Source organism: Ovis aries, chromosome 5 (genome assembly GCF_016772045.2).
Source record: "Ovis aries strain OAR_USU_Benz2616 breed Rambouillet chromosome 5, ARS-UI_Ramb_v3.0, whole genome shotgun sequence".
Lineage (NCBI taxonomy): Eukaryota > Metazoa > Chordata > Mammalia > Artiodactyla > Bovidae > Ovis > Ovis aries.
The window spans coordinates 45,180,589-45,202,780 of NC_056058.1; the positions used below are offsets into that span (position 1 = coordinate 45,180,589).

A 22,192-nucleotide genomic window follows, 5' to 3' on the forward strand; every position below is an offset into this window, starting at 1 on the left:
TTAGCTATTCTTATTGGGCTTCCTGGGTGGTTTGGTGGTAAAGAATTAGCCTGCCAATGCAGGAGAAGCAGGTTTGATACCTGGGTCAGGAAGATACCCTGGAGAAGTAAATGGCAACTCACTCCAGTATTCTTGCCTGGAAAATCCTACGGACAGAGAAGCCTGGCGGGCTATAGTCCATGGGATTGCAAAAGAGTCAGATATGACTTAATGACTAAATAGCAACAATGTTATTATTATTATTGCATGAAGTGATGTCTGGAAAGATGTTCCATCAACTTATTGACCATGGCTATTTCTACATGTGTAATTTCAAGTAACTTTTACTCTTTAATTCCTTTTCTGTATAACCTGAAATTTTCTAGTAAACATGCAATATTTTTTAAAAATATAAAGCTCTTTTTCAAAAAAATTCATATGAAATATTTCAGGATATGTAGTCTAGAGGGATGCAACTCTGCCTGTAACAACTTTTCAAATGATCAAACTGCATAGTTTAACCCTTAGCACTATAAACTCCATTTCAGAAAAGGGTCTTTGTTTTTCATTTTCACACATGAATGGTCTATAACATGCGTGAGCTTTCTTTTTTTAATGAAGCAAGAGATCCTCAAAGGTATGAAAATTCTCTTTCATTGTAAATGCTTGCGCTTAAAGCTTTGAAATGACAGATTTTATTTTCTGGCTTCCAATTTTCCATCAAATGTTCATGAAATTAAAGACAGAAGACAAACAAACATTCCCCCTGGAGACTGAGCTTCACCAGCACAGAGAAAATATCACTTCACCTTTGTATTCTGAGTTCTTGGCCCAGTGCTGGAGGCACAGTAGGTACTAGAGCAATATTTAAGCTGAATGAATAAGTGAATGAATGAATCCTAAATCTAACGGCTGAATTTTTGCTTGGGAAGTGGGGGAGTGACACCTGTTACATATTAAAATTTGATTAGGAAATTTAAAAAAATTAAGTGCAAGCAAAATGATTTTACTAGGATCAAACATAAAGCCGATCTTGAAGCAGAAAATCCAGCGACTGTTTATTGAGTGTTTGGGGCACTCCAGGCCTGATGTAAGTGTTGAGGATTCAGTTGTGAAGAGAAGCTTAATGCCAGTGGAGAACATAAACTTCGATCAAGTCATGACATGTGAGAAGAGAGACCCGTGTGGGAAAGAGTTGGATGCCCTGGAAGTGTATGTACACTGGGGCGGAGGGGCAGGTAGAGTGGAGTGGCAGAGAAAGGTTTTGTAAGGAAAGGACCTTGAAGTTGAGACTCAGGTTGGTGAGAAGGAGTGAGACAGATGAGAAGCGGTGGGCAGGGCATTTCAGAAGTTGCTAGGGTGGAAGGTGAGCACAAGTAGAAGACGGCACAGCCATAAAGCTCTAAGTTGGAGAGCAGCTTGTGGCATGTGAAGAACAGAAAGAAGGTTCTGTGTAGGCAAGGTTCATGTGAGAGTGTTGGTGATGGCAGGGACCTTACCACTTGGGGAGGGGCCGTGGTAGACGGTGTGGAGTTTATCCTAAAAGCAATGGGATGGCCTTGAAAAGCTTTACATCGAGAGTTACCATAACCTCCACATTTATATTTTCAGCATGTAGTATCTGTTGGGTGATCAAGGGACTGGAGCGAGGCTGAGTAGAAGCAGCCAATAGTCCAGGTGAGTAATGATAGTGACCTGGACTGGGATTAAACCTGATTATTAGTAGCTGGAAGATGTGGAGAGAAGTGGATAGATTTAAAGTATGGTTTGAAGGTAGAACTGATGAGTCTTGATGCCAGATTGTAGAAGGATGACTTGATTTAATCCCAACTACTCCATCCAAATAGGGGGCTTCGTCGGTAGCTCAGTGCTAAAGAATCCACCTGCCAATGCAGGAAGACACGAGTTTTATCCCCGGGTCAGAAGATCCCCTGGAAAGGGAAATGGCAACCCACTCCAGTATTCTTGCCAGGGAAATCCCATGGACAGAGGAACCTGGTGGGCTGCAGTCCATGAGGTTGCAAAAGAGTCAGACAAGACTCAGTGACTAAACAATAAAAACAACATGTGCCAGGCACTGTCCTAAGAGCTTAACAAGTATCTATTCATTTAATCCAAATAATAATAACTCTATAAGTTGATATTAGTTATCTGCATTTTACAGATGCTGAGACTGAGGTACAGTCTGGCTAAGAAACTTGTGCAAGGTCACACTCATAGTAAGCAAGAGAGTCTATGTTCAAACCAGGAACATAGGGTTAGCTTCAGAGTTGTCACCACTATGATTCTGTCCAGTTAAAGAGCATTTGGGAGAAGAAGTTTCTGTCTCCTTCCCCTCTCCCCATAACACTTCCAGATTTTCACCTGCCACTCTGGATTTGTGGCCGAGTGCACATGTGGTTTGGCTCATCTGAGACTATGTGTCTGCGGATGAAAACTGAGACTGTAGAACCAGGGAGGTCAGTTGAGTTAACTCAGAGGGCGTTTGCCGTCAAGAGGAACAGATGCTGTTTAAGTCAGGAAGAAATGAGCGTTCACTCCAAGCCTCACTTTAGAAAGCCTCTTTGTTTTATGACTCTGGGTGCAGGCAACCCTTTTAATTTTGTGTTTTGGATTCCAGCCATAGGAGGCCTTCTTTAATGTAGCAGATGGCTGGAGACAGGCAAGCCTGGTTTCTACTCTCTGCATGAAGCAGCCTTCCCTAGAGAGGAATCTCCTAATTATGTTGCTCTGAAAAAAGAGAAGAAGAAAAGATAACTTAAAATGGACACATTAAGTTTACACCACACATAAAATAACCACTGCTTTAGGCATCTGCAAACATTTGGAGATCAGGAAACCTTTTGAGAATCTGATGAAAGCTACAGACTTTTGCTGCAGAAGATTTGTATATAGTTACCAACACAGAAACGTGCATATTCATTCCACGGGGCTCATGGAGTCTCTGATATCCATTCCCGAAGCTTAAAAGTCCCTGGCAGCAAGATTCCTGTGCTTCCAGCAGAGGCAGCTATTACTCTTTTACTTTCCTTTTCCTTTTTTCAATACATTTTGTATTGATTCTCAATTTTGTGTTGTGGTAATAAAGGGTCTGTGGAATATTAAGGGCTCATTTCACACAAGAACACTCAAATTTTACTGGAAAAAAAAATCCTTTCAAATATTGGGTAAAGTCACTTTAGTGTATTCTCTGGTTGGCACAGAACCTTGGCTTGCTCTGTTAAACACTAACGTGAAGTTTCTTTTGAAAATTGTAACACGATTTTTTTTCTCTGTGGGATCTTGGGGTATGTCTTTGCACAGCATTTCTTTAGAACTTCACTCTTCTCAGTACTTTTCTCAGTTTAGCTCTGCCTTCTGCATTGCTTCCAGTATTAAGGATGAAGGGTAGGGCTAATTTGTCCATTGACGAGCATACAATTTTCAGAACTTGGAAAGACAGGTTTATTGTTTCCCAGACACTGTCGAGAGGGGTCACACAAACATGGACATTTCTTTCTTTGATGTCCGCTTGCCATGGCTGTGTGAGGAAGTGAGATGTCTCTGAGGCGGCTACCAGATCCCGTTATGGATTTCTGTGATGTCATTCATTGATTCTCTCTACACTGGGCAACTCCTTGGAATATCACCACATTCTTCCAATTCTACTGGAGGTCCACTGGTCATTTAGGGAGAATCTTCTGAGCTATAGCAAAGGGTCAAATTGAGATATATATTAAAAATATATTGAAACCAAACCCAATTTGCCTCAATTACCATATATTTAAAAATAAAATTTTAAAAATAAGGAAAGACTAAGTATTCCAGTTCTTCTTGTTCTATATATGCTCTCACATTTCCTAAAATTTACCTCCTTATAAAATTCAGGGTGTGAGTATGTCACTGACCAAATATTTAAGCTGGTTCTTTACATCAAATGAATAATTAACACAGTTATTGGAAAAGTTCAAAGAAAGGGCTCATTTTCTCCCTAAGCATCAACAGAGCTAGAAGGAAACTGTTTGGGGCTTAAGTCAGGGTTGTGAGCTACAGCATGATTGGTATTTTGGTAGATAACTCTCTCTTGCTCTCTTGCTTTCCTTCTGGTTGCTCTGTCTTCGTCACTATGTGTGTCTCCTTCTCTAATTGCGGTGGGCTGAGGCTGCTCCTTGCTGCAGTGCCCGGGCTGGCCACTGGGGTGGCTCCTCTCACTGGGGCACGAGCTTCAGTAGTAGCTGGGGCCCACGGGCTCCGGCTCTGTCGCTGTGTCCCACGGACTTAGCTGCTCTGTGGCATGTGGGATCTTAGTTATGGGACCAGGGATTGAACCCGTGCCCCCTGCATTGGCAGGTGGATTTTAACCGCTGGACCATCAGGGAAGTCCTGGGCCGGATAAGTCTTGGTGGGAGAAAACCGTCCTGCGTAGCATGGAATGTTTAGATCCCTGGCCACTACAGAGTAGACGTCACCAGCACCACCTTCCTAGATGTGACAACCAAGATTATATTTTCAAATATTGTCAAATGTTCCCTTGGGGCCTTTGGCACCCCTGCTTGAGAAGCACTGGTGTGAGTATTCCAGTGTTAAGCTTCTCTATAAGTAACACAAAATTGAATTTTGAAGCTGCTCCAGTTTGACCTTTCTGGTCAGATGAACGCTAAACTGAAAAGGCAGTTTGTCTCTTTTGATGCCCCACCAACTATTCTATCTGTTTGGGTTATCCTGTTCTACATTTGCTTTTAGTCCCTATCCCCAAAACAGGGACTTCCTTATTCCTTTCCTATGGCTCTGACAGGCCTGTTCATTTGCCATCTGATAGTCATTTTTGACTCGGAGAAGACAATGGCACCCCACTCCAGTACTCTTGCCTGGAAAATCCCATGGATGGAGGAGCCTGGTAGGCTGCAGTCCATGGGGTCGCTGAGAGTCAAACATGACTGAGCGACTTCACTTTCACTTTTCACTTTCATGCATTGGAGAAGGAAATTTGCAACCCACTCCAGTGTTCTTGCCTAGAGAATCCCAGGGACGGGGGAGCCTGGTGGGCAGCCGTCTATGCGGTCGCACAGAGTCGGACACGAGTGAAGCGACTTAGCAGCAGCAGCAGTTTTTTCGACTATATAGATCTTTATTGATCTGATTTTTTTATACCCTTTGAATGCTGGGTACTGTCTTGTCCTTTGGGAGGAGTTTTTCTTCCTGTATTCTATGTTATCATCTCTTTCTATTTAAGACCTAAGCTGAGCCTACACAGCAATTTGGAGAAGTTTGAGTCTCTGGTTGATGTGATCAGTATTTGGACACACAGATCAGGAAGCAAAACTGTTGGCTTTGAGATTAACCTGAGATTGTGAAAGGAAGCCTGTCATCACAAATTGTTCTTTACATATGCGCAGTGACTACAAGACAGCAAACAGTTTGTTTTGGGAAGGATTTTACTGCCTGTTTGAAGGGAGGAGTGGCTGAAGTGTACAAAATATTTAAACCACATTTTTATGTCTTATAATGTTCAACAAACCTCTCTGCAAACATGAGTTCTGAGGAAATTTAAAAAAAAAGAAAAAAAGGATCCTCCAAGGCAGGGTTATGGGCACTTTTGGGAGTTGTAAAGCCATGCAGGCTCCAAAAATATGTGCTTTCCAAGGGCTGGAAACTTCTGAATTAACAGCAAATAATCAGTGAGTGTGACAAAGAGGTAAAGTACACAGACTTTACTTTCACAAACTTTATGATGTAGTAAAGAGTTTTAAGACACAGACCTGAGATTGCACACTGATGGCCAGCAGGCTAAATCAGGACCATGGATTTGTTTTCCTTGGCTTGTACAGTGTTGGCCTCCTGAATGTCTAAGAAAGAAAAAAGAAAGAATGAAAAAAAAAGTTGCCACATACATAAAAATGAGATTTTGTATTAAAGTCCAGATTTCCAGCTGTTTTTGAAAAATTAGAAGATCTCCCAAAACTGGGTCCTTATTTCCACATTCCCCCATGGTGACAGTTGGCTAAAGTGAAATAGCAGCTGCCCCCTTTGAACAGAGGAGGCTCTCTCTGGTTCTACACCCAGGCCCACTACATTCCCTCACCAGGCCTCTGTCCACGTTTGAGATGACTATCCTTAATGCAGAGACTTGGACAACATTCACCATGCCTCTTCCCTGTGGAAAAGATGACTGAAGCCTGGAGCAAAACAGCTGCTTCCCATTTAAATTCAGGTGAGATGACCCTGGCTCAGAGCACCACTGCTGGCCGTACAGGCAGTGAGCAGTAGTCAGATTTGGGATGTATTTTGAAGGTAGCATTATTAAGATTTCATGATGGTTTGGTTTAGAGAATGAGAGAGAGGATTTGAAAATGACTCCAATTTTGATTTTCATTTAGGTTAATTTATTTTTAAAAGTAAACCTATAGCAGAATATTGGAAAGTCAGCATTGAACTTTTAAAATAAAAACAAAATTATTTAAAAGTTTTTCTTCACTAGTACTCTCCAAATTGCATGCCCTAGATGGTACTACTATCATTTTCTGGGAAATGCCAACACTCTGGGGAAGTGGGAGAACATTGAGAAGAGCCCCAGCAACTAAGAAAAGAGATTTAGGCTCCTGCCCCCTAGATGGAGCATAGGGACCTCAGTCTATGGATTGCCACAGTGCACCTCCGTCCCCATGAGTCCAGGATGGTGTATCTTAAACCACAGGGCTGTCGGTACATGGGCAGCCCTACTTCAGGAGCTACAAGGTCTGCCACTGCCAGACATAGTAGTCTCCAGGAGTTTCACACGGGATGGGTTTTAGAGCTGCATCCAGTAAGAAGATACTCAGAAGCCTGCGTTGAGGCTACTTTTTCACAGAAAGAAGACTCTCAGATTTATATTACAAATCATTAGCAGTAGCAAAGTTATACCCGACGATATTTTTATTTACACTTTATACAGGACTGGGAAAATCGCCAACTGTCCATGTCGAAAACAATTGTTTTATTTTATTATAATGTGGGTTGATTTGGTTAGTGGAGACTACCAGTGGCTATCGTAGCGGTGGGAACTAGCCAACTGCCAGTCCTGGGCCCGGCCATGGACGCGAGATGCCTCTGGCAGATCGGAAGCTGGAGTTTGCGGGCGCCAAGCCAAGCGCGGAGGCCTCCTCCAGCCGCGGGAGCCACTCGGCCCTTCCCTCGGTCTGTCCCGCAGCGGTCACTCGGCCGCTTGCGCGCATGCGCCGACCCCGCGGCGTCCTCCCCGGCTCCTTCCCTCCTTCATCCGGGTCCTGGGCGAGCGGGCGCCGTGCGCGTGTCCCGCTGCCGAGCTGCTAATAAAGTTGCGCTGAGAGGCGCAGCGACGGCGCCGGGAGAGCGCGCGCCGCCGGCCCGTGAGTGAAAGTGGGGCCCCGGGACGGGGCGGGCCAGTGAGTGGGACCGTGGGCTGCAGGCTTTGCCCGGACGCGGTTTTGCCCTAGCGGCCGGACTCGGGCCGAGGCGGGGGCGGGCGGAGCGGAAATCACCCGGGCCTGCGGGGCGGGAGGTAGGCCGAGACCCGGCCTGCCGGGGTCCAGGCGGGCGGCGATGGTGCGGCCCGTCCGGCTGCGGAGGCCTTGCCTGCCCCGGGGGCGTCCCGAGGCGGGGCCAGCGCTGGCCCTTGTCCGGGCTCCGCCGTTACCACCCGGACTGTGGCGGGAGGCATTCAGGACGCCCTCGCGGGGATCCCCGGCCCCAGTGCTGTCCGGGGGAGCGGTTTGCCCTCCCTTATGCGAGCGCCACCCTCAACACACACCCCTGGTTGGGACTGCCGAGCTCGGCCGAGCAGCTTGGTCGGCTACATTGCAAAACCGTCCAGTGGCTTGATGAATCCGTGCCGCCGCCGTCGCTTTGTGTTTCAAAGATAAGGATCCACTCTTATCGGTGGGAATTACACCGCGGGCAGTTGTGACCTGCTGCTGCACTCAGCTGGTAGTTAGACCAGGTTTCTGCCACTTGCCATGCCAGTTTCCATCATTGCAAAGATTTCTTCTACTTGGTGTAAACTTTTGCTGCAAGGAAAACGACAAGCAGTATCTGTTTGCCTTCATCATATTCAACCTTTGCTGGGGTCTTTCACTCTGGTGTCAGGGCTCAGATTCATATTCTGTCTGCCCCCTCCCCATGCCCTCCCACTTTCCTCTCTTCCCCTTTCAGCTGCTGTTATTACGTGGAGTTTGGAGCCTAAGCTTTGAAAACTCCCATGTGGCGCCTGTCTTAAGTCGGAGCATGCTCAGTAGCCAAAACAGATTTTGGTTGCAAAAAAGAACTGGGGCGAGGATAGTCGGGTATTTGGACGTTCGCCCACTTCCTAACAAAATGTTCCAATTCTGGTTTGGATGGCATTGGAGAGTGGAGCTGTGGGCCAGCCCAGAGGTGAGGAATGCCTGAACACCCTGGGCCAGATCTCTATCTTGATTGTAGAGACATTGTTTCCTGACCAGCTGGAGGTCTAGAGAGAGACAGGGGGAAAAGCATTCCTGGCTGCCCGTGCATTTATGTGGGTGTGGTACCAAGTGTATCTTGTTTACCTTATCTTTCCGTGGAAAAAGTTTTGAAGTTTGGTCGGGTTTGTCACATCATGCTCGTTGCCTAGTACCCCCCAAAGTGTTCTTATTTAGCAAAAGGACTGGATAGGTGGGAGGTTGTGGCTTGGCCTCACAGAAGTTGAGAGGAAGGGATACTGAAGTTGCTGTTTTCAAATTCTTTCGAAAATTCTGTTTCTAAACTTGGGTAGTTAAATTTTCTTAAATTAGAGCACCCATAATACCCGCAGTGAATTAGCTTTTAAACTTTAATTTGAAAGCTAAATGGTTGAAAACCTTAGTCCCAATAAATTGGTAACTTTCCAAGCAGCTTAAAATTGTTCCTAGGTGCCAGTGTTGTGGAAGACAAAACCTAGACACAATGTGAACATTATTGATCTGAATATTTTTATGAGTGTGTTCCAAATAAGGAATTTTTTTTTTTTTAATGGTTCTAAGGGCTTCCCCAGTGGCTTAGATGGTAAAGAATTTGCCTACAATGTGGGAGACCCGGGTTTGATCCCTGGGTCAGGAAGATCTCCTGGAGAAGGGAATGGCTACTTACTCCAGTATTCTTGCTTGGAGAATTCCATGGACAGAGGAGCCTGGTGGGCTACAGTCCATGGGGTTGCAAAGAGTTGGACATGACTGTATGTTGGACATGACACGTACACATATAGATCTAAACAAATTATTTTCTTCCTCTTATTGGTATTTTGGTAACTTTTACCCCCCTCTAAGATGAATCCAAGATTACAGAAATACAGAAGAGTTAAGAAACAAGTTTAAAGTGTAACTTTCATGAGAGTTGTTTATTATGTTTAGATTTTTTTAATTTAACTTTTGCATGATTGTCTCCCTAGCATCCTCCTTTCTTCCCTCTCTACCTTGCTGCTCCCTCTGTGCCTTTCCTTTCACATAGCTGCTTTTATCACATAAACTGTACCTGTTTATTTTTGTTAATAAAATCCATCTGTCATTTATGCCTCCATTTTTCAGATCACAGTTGAAATAGACTATAAAAGTTAGATGAACCTTCCCAGCTGACTTTCTTCTTACATTTTAAATGCATCCAATGATATAGTTTAGTTAAGAGAAGAGAACAGTGAACTGGATAAGAAAAGAATAAAATATTTTTGTAGGTTCTGTGCAGATTTGGTGGAATTATCTACTTGTCTGGTTCACAGGGTTAGGCGCCACAAAAATGGGTAGATTGGTATGTGCTACATTTCTTTCCCCTCTGGCAAAGGGGAAAGAAATTTTAGTGGGAGACAGTGGCAGAATGCTGTTACTAATGAGGTTTGAATCAGATTGTTTACTGGTTATGTAACATGTTGCTGGGAGTATTATTAAAAGTTGCCTTCTGTATCAAGGTAGAGGCAAGTAAATTCTGCTTACCCTCTTCACTGGGTGTTAATTCTTGGCTGAACCTGAAGCACATTAGACTATAACCATAATTATACCTGGGTAGCCTGTCTGTTTCCTGTTTTCATCATGAACCCAAACATTATGATTTGCAGTGATGATCTTTTTTGTGCCTTGCGTTGAACGAGGCAGTATGTTTTCTCTTACTTCTGAAAAGAGATTTATAACTTGGTCAAATCAAAGCTACTAGCTTCTTGTCTTTTGAAGACTAGGTAGTAAAATATAAACCTTCTAAAAATGTCTTGGTAACTTGAAATACTATTTTAAAAAATCTATTTAATGCATATTGTTTCCGTGTTTTATGTAAATTTTAATGTTACCGGTAGTATGTAGAGTCTGAATAAGAAAGCCCTTTTTGTTTATGACTTATCAGTGTTTATTATTACCAGATGTATATGTTGACTTAGGTGACTTGAGAACTCGTTAGGATATAGCTGCCTTTATTCCACTGATGATCAGTTTTCCCTGTTCTATTTATTTCTAGAGTGACTGTATTAGTAGTCTGTTCGTGTGCTTCATACTAACACAAAGAAGAACTGAAATAGTTTATTTCTTCAAACGTTACAGCTCCCTTATATCCTGTGGGTTTGCCGGCGTACTAATGAGGTCGAAGACAATGGAGAAGATCTCCTTTTATAAGGGACAGTCTTATAAGACCCTGAAGGAGGACTCTTATTTCTACCAGTCTGGATATTTTGGAGAAAAGATTATTTGGGGGTAGAACCCTAGAAGACTGCACAGAGGTAGAATGTTTTCCCCACCAAGGATGATGATGAATGTCCTCACAAAGCCTGTCCATGTCTTTTTACACTTTGATTTTCTGCTTCCAAAGTTAATAGAACAATAGTAATTGAAACTCTCAGTGCTGGCTTATCCAATTCATTGCCATTACCTAGAACTCTGAATCTGAGAGGTACATTTACTACTTGGAAGGTTAAGATATAAAATTCTTTTTGAAAAATTGTTAAAAGCTAGATTGTTGTTAGGACCAACTAGTTTTTCAGTCTCATGTTCTAACATCTTTCAGTGTTTCACAACTTTGAAAAGATGGGGTAATTACACAGTTACTATTTTTTCATAAATAATCAGCTAGTTCTTCATTCTGCAGTTTTGATATTTTTTTGCCCTGGGCACCTAGGTGGGGAGATATTTGGCCTCTTTCTATTAGAGAAGTGGTATCAGTGACTTTTCTTTCTGCTTTTATTGTATTCCTAACTTGGTTGTGATAATATTTTAGAAGAAAGTATTCTTTATTAGATGGTTCCATGTGTGCGACACTGTAATTGTAATTCGTTTTTGGAAGTCAGTTGTTAAAGTGCCTTTTGTAAATAGAATTTGCTTTTGAATTCTTTGGCACACCAGTCTCTGCTTATAATGTGTGTATATATAAATTACAGAATGGTATACTCTGGAAATTTGAAAATGGCCTAATCTGTTGTGAGGCTTAACTGGATTTTTCCTTTTTGATGTCCATATATGTTGTTTTGTTATTACTGAAAATAATATTAATAGTAAGAAAAAGACTGGTGTCACCTTCCTACTTTTCTTTGAACATAGCAGCTGGAGTCCTGTAAATAGCCTTAAACTTATTAAATTTAACTGTGATCTCAGAATATGGCTGGTACTTTTTCAAGGCAGGCTTTGTTTTGGTCACTTCTGTTTTCATGATATGTTAGGATCTGCCTAGCATCCTATCTGGTAGACTATAACTTGAGATCTAGTTATTCTGGTTTGTGTGTTTCTAGGAAAAGAGGAGCCCTGCAGAACTTTTTCAAAGCTAGTCTTTCATTTTCTTTACCTTCTTCACATCTTTCTGCCCACTCAAGTGAGTAGATGAGCCTATCTGGAAAATGTCTTCATAAAGATTTGGAATATATGTTGTCTACACAAGTTAGCACTTTATACTCCAGAGAGACATTTTGTAACATACTTTGGTATATGCTCTTGGTGATTTTATAATTTAAAGGAAAGCGCTATAAAGATTGACCAGCTCTGTGTCTATTCCTGTGCCTACAAGCCTCTGCAGGTATTCTCAGACACATCTGGTAGCAATGTCAGAAATCTTGCAGGCTCTGTGGGGGTGAGTGATACATCTAGATCAGGCTCTGCTTAATTAGAGGACTTAGAGAAGCAGGTGAGGTTTAAAGAGTGATTAAAAACTGGGAAACAAAAGTCTGGATGTGGGAGATAAAAAAAGACTTGTATGGGCACACGGAGAGCCTCGGTGAGTGCTGTGCTGTGAGAAGGGTCAGCTGCTGTGTGCTCAGCTCCTGAATGGCTTTGAAATCACTATGAGAACTTTGGATGTCTTTGGAAATTTGGGAACCGTGATTGGGAAGAGTGATGATTTAAGTGTTTCTCTAGGAAAATGATTTTGGTGCCCATGTGACTGTATTTCTTCTTTCTAGATGATCTAGTAAAGAATAGGTTTTCTGAATCTAGGAGAGCTGTGGGGCCAGCTTGTTCTTGGTTTCTTTCTCTTATCTGCTTGCAGTCATGGATGTGGCTTATGCATTTTATAGTGATTATATACCTAGGTCTAGGATTGGTTTGATAGTAGTGATGACGGTGTCTACTTTTGCTAATACTTGGTGACTAAAGATGTTGGAACCACAGGGGTAAGACACTTTTAAAGCTATACCCCCACCAACCACAAAGAAGTTACCTCTGACTGTGTATAGGCAAGTGACTTTCTCCCATTGCGGATGGTCCTAAGGGCCTTGGTTCTCAAACCTACTGCAGAACCTGGGAGGTAGGACCCTGCTGTCAATGAATCTGAATTTTGTGGAATGGTTATGAAGGATTTGTTTCTTTAAAACCCCCATCTGTAATTCTTCTGTATAGGTTTGGTTGAAGTAATGGTGGCTTTGACCCATATGCACATTTGCAAGGGTTAATGTGGTCAGGAGATTTCCTTTTGGCTAACAGTGTTGGGTGAAATTTTTGAATTGGTTTGTTTGCCTTTTATTTTGGATTGAAGCAATTAGAGAGATGTTGGATCAGAAGGTGAAGGAGCTGTTTCTTTGAGTTTTCCTTTGAATCTGGGCCTGAGCAGTGTGTGTCTATATGTCTGTCTGTCTTGGGGAGACTATTGAGGGGGGTTTGTGTGTATGTGTTTATGGCAGGTCAGGAGGTTCTACTCAGGTAACTTGAAGTAAGAATAAGACTTGGTTTCTTGACATTAATAACAATTCATTTGAATGGAAACCTGGTTAAGTTTAACAACATTTTCTTCATATATTCATTTTATGTAAAATCATCCTTTAGCTTCCCTATCAGCCTCCTCTAAATCAATCCCATTCTGGTAGCCCAGGTTGACACCTTGGAGTCATTTTTGACTCCTCCGTTCTCACATTCCCCTTATCTCTTCTACCAGGAAACCTTTTGTCTCCCCAGACATGTGAAACTGTCTGCTTCTCAACCACCACGCTGCTGTCATCCTGGTCTGAGCCACCATCATCTATTACGTAAATTGCTGCAGCACTGAGCTGATCTCCGTCTCCCTGCTTTCTACCCTTGCCCCCATCCCCACCGCCTCCCCATTCTGAACATGTGGCCTAGAGTGATTTTTAATAATGTAAGTCTGAAAATGTCATATCTTCACTCAGAGCTCTTAAATGGGTCTACATTTCACTTACAGTAAAGGCCAAAAGCCCTTATCTTACTGCATGGCTCTCTTACCTGTTTGACTCTATTCCTTATTTTCCCCTTCTTGTTTGCTTATTATCAGGCTTTGTGGTCTTGAGATGACTTGAATGTGCCAGACAAGCTCCCACTTTGGGATTTGCACATTGCCTGTTGCCTCTGCTAGTTTTCTCTGCCTGGCTCACTCTTTGGTGTCTTCTCAGTGAGGCTCAGCCCAGCCACCCTGTTTAAAATTACACCTCTTTCATAGCACTCCTAATCCACCTTCCTCTGTTTTATTTTTCTCCATAGCATTTTTCACCTAACAGCTATCCTGTTATCACTCATGTATTGTACTTTGTCTGTCTCCCTCCACTGGAATGCAGGCTTTATGAGGACAAGGGTTTTGGTCCACTTTTATTCACTTCTGTATTCTCTGTGCCTGTACTGCTCAGTTCAGTTACCCCATCATGTCCGACTCTTTGTGACGCCATTAACTGCAACACGCCAAGCTTCCCCATCCATTACCAACTCCCAGAGCTTACTAAAACTCATGTCCATTGAGTCGGTGATGCCATCCAGTCATTTCATCCTCTGTTGTCCCCTTCTCCTCCAGCCATCAGTCTTTCCCAACGTCAAGGTATTTTCCAGTGAGTCAGTTCTTCGCATCAGGTGGCCAAAGTATTGGAGCTTCAGCATCAGTCCTTCCGATGAATATTCAGGACTGATTTCCTTTAGGATGGACTGGTTGGATCTCCCTGCAGTCCAAGGGACTCTCAAGAGTCTTCTCCAACACCACAGTTCAAAAGCATCAGTTCTTTGGTGTTCAGCTTTCTTTACAGTCCAACTCTCACATCCATACATGACTACTGGAAAAACCATAGCCTTGACTAGATGGACCTTCGTTGGCAAAGTAATGCCTCTGCTTTTTAATATGCTGTCTAGGTTGGTCATAGCTTTTCTTCCAAGGAGTAAGTGTCTTCTAATTTCATGGCTGCAGTCACCATCTGCAGTGATTTTGGAGCCCAAGAAAATAAAGTCACTGTCTCCATTGTTTCCCCGTCTATTTTCACGAAGTGATGGGACCAGATGCCATGATCTTCGTTTTCTGAATGTTGAGCTTTAAGCCAACTTTTTTACTCTCCACTTTCACTTTCATCAAGAGGCGTTTTTGTTCCTCTTCACTTTCTGTCATAAGGGTGGTGTCATCTACATATCTGAGGTTATTGATATTTCTCCCAGCAATCTTGATTTCAGCTTGTGCTTCATCCAGCCCAGCATTTCATATGATGTACTCTGCATATAAGTTAAATAAGCAGGGTGACAGTATACAGTCTTGATATACTCCTTTCCCGATTTGGAACCCGTCTGTTATTCCATGTCCAGTTCTAACTGTTGCTTCCTGACCTGCATACAGATTTCTCAGGAGGCAGGTCAGGTGGTCTGGCATTCCCATCTCTTGAAGAATTTTCCACAATTTGTTGTCATCCACACAGTAAAAGGCTTTGGCGTAGTCAATAAAGCAGAAGTAGATGTTTTTCTGGAACGGTCTTGCTTTTTCGATGGTCCAGCAGATGTTGGCAATTTGATCTCTGGTTCCTCTGCCTTTTTAAAATCCAGCTTGAACATCTGGAAGTTCACAGTTCATGTACTGTTGAAGCCTGGCTTGGAGTATTTTGAGCATTACTTTGCTAGCATGTGAGATGAGTGCCTTGGAAACGAACAGAGATCATTCTGTCATTTTTGAGATTGCATCCAAGTACTGCATTTCGGACTCTCTTGTTGACCATGATGGCTACTCCATTTCTTCTAAGGGATTCCTGCCCACAGTAGTAGATATAATGGTCATGTGAGTTAAATTCACCCATTCCAGTCCATCTTAGTTCGCTGATTCCTAGAATGTCGATGTTCACTCTTGCCATCTCCTATTTGACCACTTCCAATTTGCCTTGATTCATGGACCTGACATTCCAGGTTCCTATGCAATATTGCTCTTTACAGCATCGGACCTTGCTTCTATCACCAGTCACATCCACAGCTGGGTGGTGTTTTTGCTTTGGCTCCATCTCTTCATTCTTTCTGGAGTTATTTCTCCACTGATGTGATCACGATAAACTGTGGAAAATTCTGAAAGAGATGGAAATACCAGACCACCTGACCTGTCTCTTGAGAAACCTGTATGCAGGTTAGGAAGCAACAGAACTGGACATGGAACAACAGACTGGTTCCAAATAGGAAAAGGAGTACATCAAGGCTGTATATTGTCACCCTGCTTATTTAACTTACATGCAGAGTACATCATGAGAAACGCTGGGCTGGAAGAAGCACGGGTTGGAATCAAGATTGCTGGGAGAAATATCAATAACCTCAGATATGCAAATGACACCACCCTTATGGCAGAAAGTGAAGAGGAACAAAAAAACCTCTTGATGAAAGTGAAAGAGGAGAGTAAAAAAGTTGGCTTAAAGTTCAACATTCAGAAAACGAAGATCATGACATCTGGTCCCATCACTTCATGGCAGATAGATGGGGAAACAGTGCAAACAGTGTCAGACTTTATTTTTCTGGGCTCCAAAATCACTGCAGTTAGTGACTGCAGCCATGAAATTAAAAGACGCTTACTCTGTGGAAGGAAAGTTATGACCAACCTAGATAGCATATTAAAAAGCAGAGACATTACTTTGCCAACAAAGGTCCATCTAGTCAAGGCTATGGTTTTCCAGTGATCATGTATGGATGTGAGAGTTGGACTGTGAAGAAAGCTGAGCACCGAAGAACTGATGCTTTTGAACTGTAGTGTTGGAGAAGACTCTTGGGAGTCCCTTGGACTGCAGGGAGATCCAACCAGTCCATTCTAAAGGAGATCAGTCCTGGGTGTACTTTGAAAGGAATGATTCTGAGGCTGAAACTCCAGTACTTTGGCCACCTCATGTGAAGAGTTGACTCATTGGAGGAGACCCTGATGCTGGGAGGGATTTGGGGCTGGAGGAGAAGGGGACAACAGAGGATGAGATGGCTGGATGGCATCACTGACTGGATGAATACGAGTTTGGGTAAACTCTGGGAGTTGGTGGTGGACAGGGACGCCTGGTGTACTGCAATTCATGGGGTCGCTAACAGTCAGACACGACTGAGCGACTGAACTGAACTGAACTGAACTGAGATGAGTGCAACTAACTGTGCGGTAGTTTGAACATTCTTTAGCATTGCCTTACTTTGGGATTGGAATGAAAACTGACCTTTTCCAGTCCTGTGGCCACTGCTGAGTTTTCCAAATTTGCTGGCATGTTGAGTGCAGCACTCTCACAGCATCATCTTTTAGGATTTGAAATAGCTTAACTGGAATTCCATCACCTCCACTAGCTTTGTTCATAGTGATGCTTCCTAAGGCCCACTTGACTTCACACTCGAGAATGTCTGGCTCTAGGTGAGTGATCACACCATCGTGGTTATCTGGGTCATGAAGATCTTTTTTTGTACAGTTCTTCTGTGTATTCTTGCCACCTCTTAATATCTTCTGCTTCTGTTAGGTCCATACCATTTCTATCCTTTATTGTGCCCATCTTTGCATGAAATGTTCCTAAAATGCACCTCAGTAGTTTTGGACGAATAGCTTGAATGAATTTAACAAGTTCTCTGAATATGCTTAGTACTGTTTTTTAAAGATTACATTCTAGTGGGAGAGTCGAAAATCAAGAAAACCAACAAATACTTACAATTTGGTAGTACAATGAAGGAATTGAACATAGTTTTAGATTAGAGACTGGGGAAAACCTACTTTATATAGAGTTAATGGGTTGATCGGGAAGGTGTTGGGGATGATAGCTAAAGCTGAAACCTTGGAGAGCTAGACATTAGTGGTTGGAGCTTGAAGAAAGTGGTCCAGACAAAGAATAGCATTTGTAAAATCTGTGAGTTACAGAAAATATTCTACTACAGGAAGATAGATGCTTTTCAAAAAATGAATTCTTACTATTATTTATTGGAACCCGAAAGTATTTGGCCCTATCTTTGATTGATTTTTCTTAAATTTCAGCCTCCAAATTTGTAGAACTTTAAAACTACTGGAGAGAATTCTTTTGAACTCTTATAAATCCTCTTCAGTAAGAATCTTAATATGATTGAGGTACATCTGCACTTCCATTTTAAAGTTGGTTTTCCCTGGTAACTATACAAGAAATTCATGTTTATTTTAAGATATGCAGAATTGCATGAAGCAGAAAGTGAAAAGCACCCTGAATCCCTCCCCATCCCATGGCTAATTCCTTTCAAAAGGTTTGTATTCACATTCTCTTTCATTCATTAGACTTAAATACTTATTGAGCACATATATCACTTGGCTTAACAGTGATGAGCAAAAACAGATACGGCTCCTCTCATTTACATTCTTGCCAAGTTGGACTCGTAAATGTAAAAACATAGATATGTTAACTGCTGCAAAATAGAGATATGTGACACAATAAGTGTGTGTAATAGGGAACATTATTGTTCCCTAGGCAAGCCAGTCTGGGAAGGCTTCCCTGAAGAAGGGATGCTTGAGCTAAAATAGAAGTATGGGGTGGGGGTGGGGGTTGGGAGTGGTGTGTGTGTGTGTGTGTGTGTGTGTGTGCGCGCGCGTGCGTGTGTGTGTGTGTTGTAATGTGATAGATTCTTTTGTAATGCATGATATCTCTTAATTTTATTGCTGAGGTGCTACTGTATTCTTTGAATTTCCAAGGTACTGCTCTGTATTGTTTTTGTCTGGTTGATAGTTGCAGTTTTTCAGGAGAATTTCAGGGAACTTGACATACACAAGGATTTCTAAAGCTCATAATTAAATACCAGTTTTCTTTCTAGCTATCTGAAATGACACCCATCAACGAAAGAATCAGCTATTAGGTTGGTGCAAACATAATTGCGGTTTCAGACTGTGAATTTTAAATCATTATAACTAGGCTCAAACACATCTTTATTAGTCAAAATAGGAACCATTATAATCAATGCATTTTTGCCAGTGAGAAATAAGTTTATTCCTGTAGCATAAAAATTCATGCCTCAAGATTCGATGAACATTTGGAAAGCATTTTCTGCGTCCTGCTGGTTGTGGAAGTGTTTTCCCTGCAGAAAGTTGTTGAGATGCTTGAAGAAGTGGTAGTTGGTTGGCAAGAGGTCAGGTTAATATGGCAGGTGAGGCAAAATTTCGTTGCCCGTTTCTTTCAGCTTTTGAAACAATGGTCGTGCAACATACAATTGGGTGTTGTCGGGGAGACAGATTGGGCCCTTTCTGTTGACCAGGGCTGGCTGCAGGTGTTGCGGTTTTTGGTGCATCTCACTGATTTACTTCTCAGATGTAATGGTTTCACTGAGATTCAGAAAGTTGTAGTGGATCAGATGGGCAGCAAACCAGCGAACAGTGATCATGACCTTTTTTGGTGCAAGTTTGGCTTTGGGAAGTGCTTTGGAGCTCCTCCTCAGTCCAGCCACTGAGCTGGCCATCACCAGTTGTATGAAATCCACTTTTCATCACATGTCACCATCCAGTCGAGAAATGGTTCATTGTTGTTGCATAAAATAAGAGAGGACACGTCAAAGCAGTGATTTTTAAATTTTTTAAATTTTCATTCAGTGCACGAGGCACCTACTTATCAAACCTTTTCACATTTCCAGTTTACTTCAAATGCTGAACTACCATAGAATGATTGACATTGAGTTCTTTGGCAACTTCTTGTGTAGCTGTAAGAGGATAAGGCTTTTCAGCTGGCACTAGTGGTAAAGAACCTGCCTGCCAATGCAAGAGACATAGAGATGTGGGTTCTTTTAGGATGGACTGGTTGGATCTCCTTGCAGTCCAAGGGACTCTCAAGAGTCTTCTCCAATACCACAGTTCAAAAGCATCAATTCTTTGGTGCTCAGCTTTCTTTATAGTTCAACTTACATCCATACATGACCACTGGAGAAACCATAGCTTTGACTAGATGGACCTCTGTTGGCAGAGTAATGTCTCTGCTTTTAATATGCTGTCTAGGTTGGTCATAGCTTTTCTTCCAAGGAGCAAGTGTCTTTTAATTTCATGGCTGCAATCACCGCCTGCAGTGATTTTGGAGCCCCCCAAAATAAAGTCTGTCACTGTTTCCATGGTTTCCCCATCTATTTGCCATGAAGTGATGGGACCTGAAGCCACAATCTTAGTTTTTGGAATGTTGAGTTTTAAGCCAATTTTTTCACTCCTCTTTCACTTTAATCAAGAGGCTCTTAAGTTCTTCACTTTCTGCCATAAGGGTGGTGTCATGCCTATCTGAGATTATTGATATTTCTCCCAGCAATCTTGATTCCAACATGTGCTTCATCAGCCCAGCATTTTGCATGATGTACTCTGCATATAAGGTAAATAAGCAGGGTGACAATATACAGCCTTGACAATATAGACTATCCTTTCCATAGTCTAAAATAAATATAAGATACAAGCAAATAATAAGCCATTAGCAAAAAACCATTAAAATGATGTATAACATAACCACATTTATTTAAGAATATATTCCAGTATCAAATGAAAAAGTTCAGCAATGCAAAACTGCAGTTACTTTTACACCAACTTTATAGTCAGGTCTTTGTCAACCAGAGGTAAACTATAAAAAGCCAAAGTAATAGCAGATAATGCATTCACAGTTATTAAGTCCCTCCAAGTTGTGAGAAGTAGTACACATTCTTATCTAGTCAGTTACTGGCCTTCTGTGCCTGCTGTATGTATTCTTTACTCTGTTTTAATACTGCATCTCTGTTGACTTATCATATGAAAATCCAGAGTGAAGCTAAGTGATATGGGACTTCCTTGATGGTCCAGTGGTTGAGTCTGCCTTGCAATGCAAGGGACAGATTTGATCCCTTGTCCGGGAGGATCCCATATGCTGCAGGGCAGCTGAGCCTGTGCACCACAGCTCCTGAGCCCAAGCTCTGGGGCTTCCGAGCCACAACTACTGAGCCCATGCGCCACAAGTGCTGAAGCCTGTGTGTCCTCGAGCCTGTGCTCCCAACAAGCGAAGCCATTGCAGCGCGGATCCTGCATGCTGCAAATAGAGAGTGCCCACGGTCACTGCAGCTGGAGAGACCGTGCACAGGAACAAGAGACCCGACATAGCCAAAGCCAAGTAGAGACACTAAAAACCAAGCAGACCGCCAAGTGATGCGCTAAGCAGCGCATGAAGCTCTCCATAGAATCTTCTGTCTCTTCTGGGTACTCTTTGTGCTCTTTGAGATTACAGATAGTGTCTTTTAAGGCTTAGTTTCTAGTACAAAGTATTCCTTGCTTATTGCTGCTGCTGCTAAGTCGCTTCAGTTGTGTCCAACTCTGTGCGACCCCGTAGATGGCAGCCCACCAGGCTCCCCCGTCCCTGGGATTCTCCAGGCAAGAACACTGGAGTGGGTTGCCATTTCCTTCTCCAGTGCATGAAAGTGAAAAGTGAAAATGAAGTCACTCAGTCGTGTCTGATTCCTGGCTTATCAGGTACCCAATAAATTTGTCTGAATCGAGTTCAAATCTTACTCCTCTTTGTGTCATCCTCCAAATCTATATATTTATTCCTTCTCTCTTGAGCTCTAATTACACGTCTGCTTGGACCAGTACTTGCTTCCTTATACCCCTCCCCCATTGCCTTTTTACCTCGTCTTGGCTATAACTAGAATCCCCTTTGGGGGTGAGTGGTGTCTAATTCTTTCAGCTTTTAAACCTTTACCTTTCTTAGATTGCCCTGTTTCTCTTCTCAGTGGGCAGCAAGCCCTGTGACTTGTTTGCCTGCAATGTCCCTCACATCTCTTCCACCGTCACTCCCTGGTCTGTGTACCACCATCCTGGTGTGTCTTCCTCTCATAGTTGGATTACTAACATGTTTTCAGTGTACGCTCTCTGCCTCTCCTGGTTAAGCCTTTACTTGTCTGTGTGCTGCTGCCTTTTTTGTCTTCCTGAAATGCCTCTTTGAACGGATCTTTCTGCTTAGATAGAAGTGTACCCTGCACACAGGATTACTTCTAGTAGCCTGACCCCTTTGCTTTTGTATTCAGTCTTTCCTTGTTTGGCTTTCATTCTGCAGTGGTGTCTTTCCCTTTAGCTTCACAGTCTAGCTGATTGTCTCCTCCCAGTCTCTTCTGCCTCATTTGGTTTAATGATACATGGGTTTTCCTTATTCCTGTCCTTTCTTACCAGCTGGGCTATGAGTTATAGATTGTCGTATTCCTTTTTGGATTTTGTGATAGATGTTCCTAAAATGAAACGGAGCCTGTCAGAGAAAGGTTACCACTTTTTTCTGTCACTTTCCATTTGCAGCACAGTTAATTCCTTCTTTAGGTGGGGGAAACAGGGAGCCTGTCAGAGATAGCTTACTCTCATAGCTCAGTTGGTAAAGAATCCGCCTGCAATGCAGGAGACCCCGGTTGATTTCTGGGTTGGATTCCTGGGTTGGGAAGATCCGCTGGAGAAGGGAAAGGCTACCCACTCCAGTGTTCTGGCCTGGAGAATTCCATGGACTGTATAGTCCATGGGGTCACAAAAGAGTCAGACATAACTGAGTGACTTTCACTTCACTAATTCCTTCTTAAACAATCTTATTCATAACTGTGTACTCTTTCCACCTTTTCCTCCCCAGTTTCCACTTATATTGGCATAATTCTGCTTCCTTTCT

General features: G+C 42.7%; 1 protein-coding gene and 1 long non-coding RNA gene across 2 annotated transcripts in view; one reads left to right on the plus strand and one right to left on the minus strand.

The window, feature by feature from the left end:
* Nucleotides 1–658: 658 nt before the first annotated feature.
* On the minus strand, nt 659–6,185 carry LOC132659823 (uncharacterized). Its single transcript, XR_009600690.1, has 2 exons — nt 5,718–6,185; nt 659–3,664 (listed from the first exon to the last, which is right to left on the minus strand). It is a non-coding gene; the product is annotated as an uncharacterized LOC132659823 (long non-coding RNA).
* Nucleotides 6,186–7,000: 815 nt separating this feature from the next.
* The window catches only part of SMAD5 (SMAD family member 5), a 59,458-nt gene continuing 44,266 nt past the window's right edge, over nt 7,001–22,192 (plus strand). Inside the window, exon 1 of the mRNA XM_060415761.1 lies at nt 7,001–7,322. Coding sequence (XP_060271744.1) covers nt 7,028–7,322 — 295 coding nt within the window. The 5' untranslated portion in view covers nt 7,001–7,027. The remainder of the gene's footprint in view (nt 7,323–22,192) is intronic.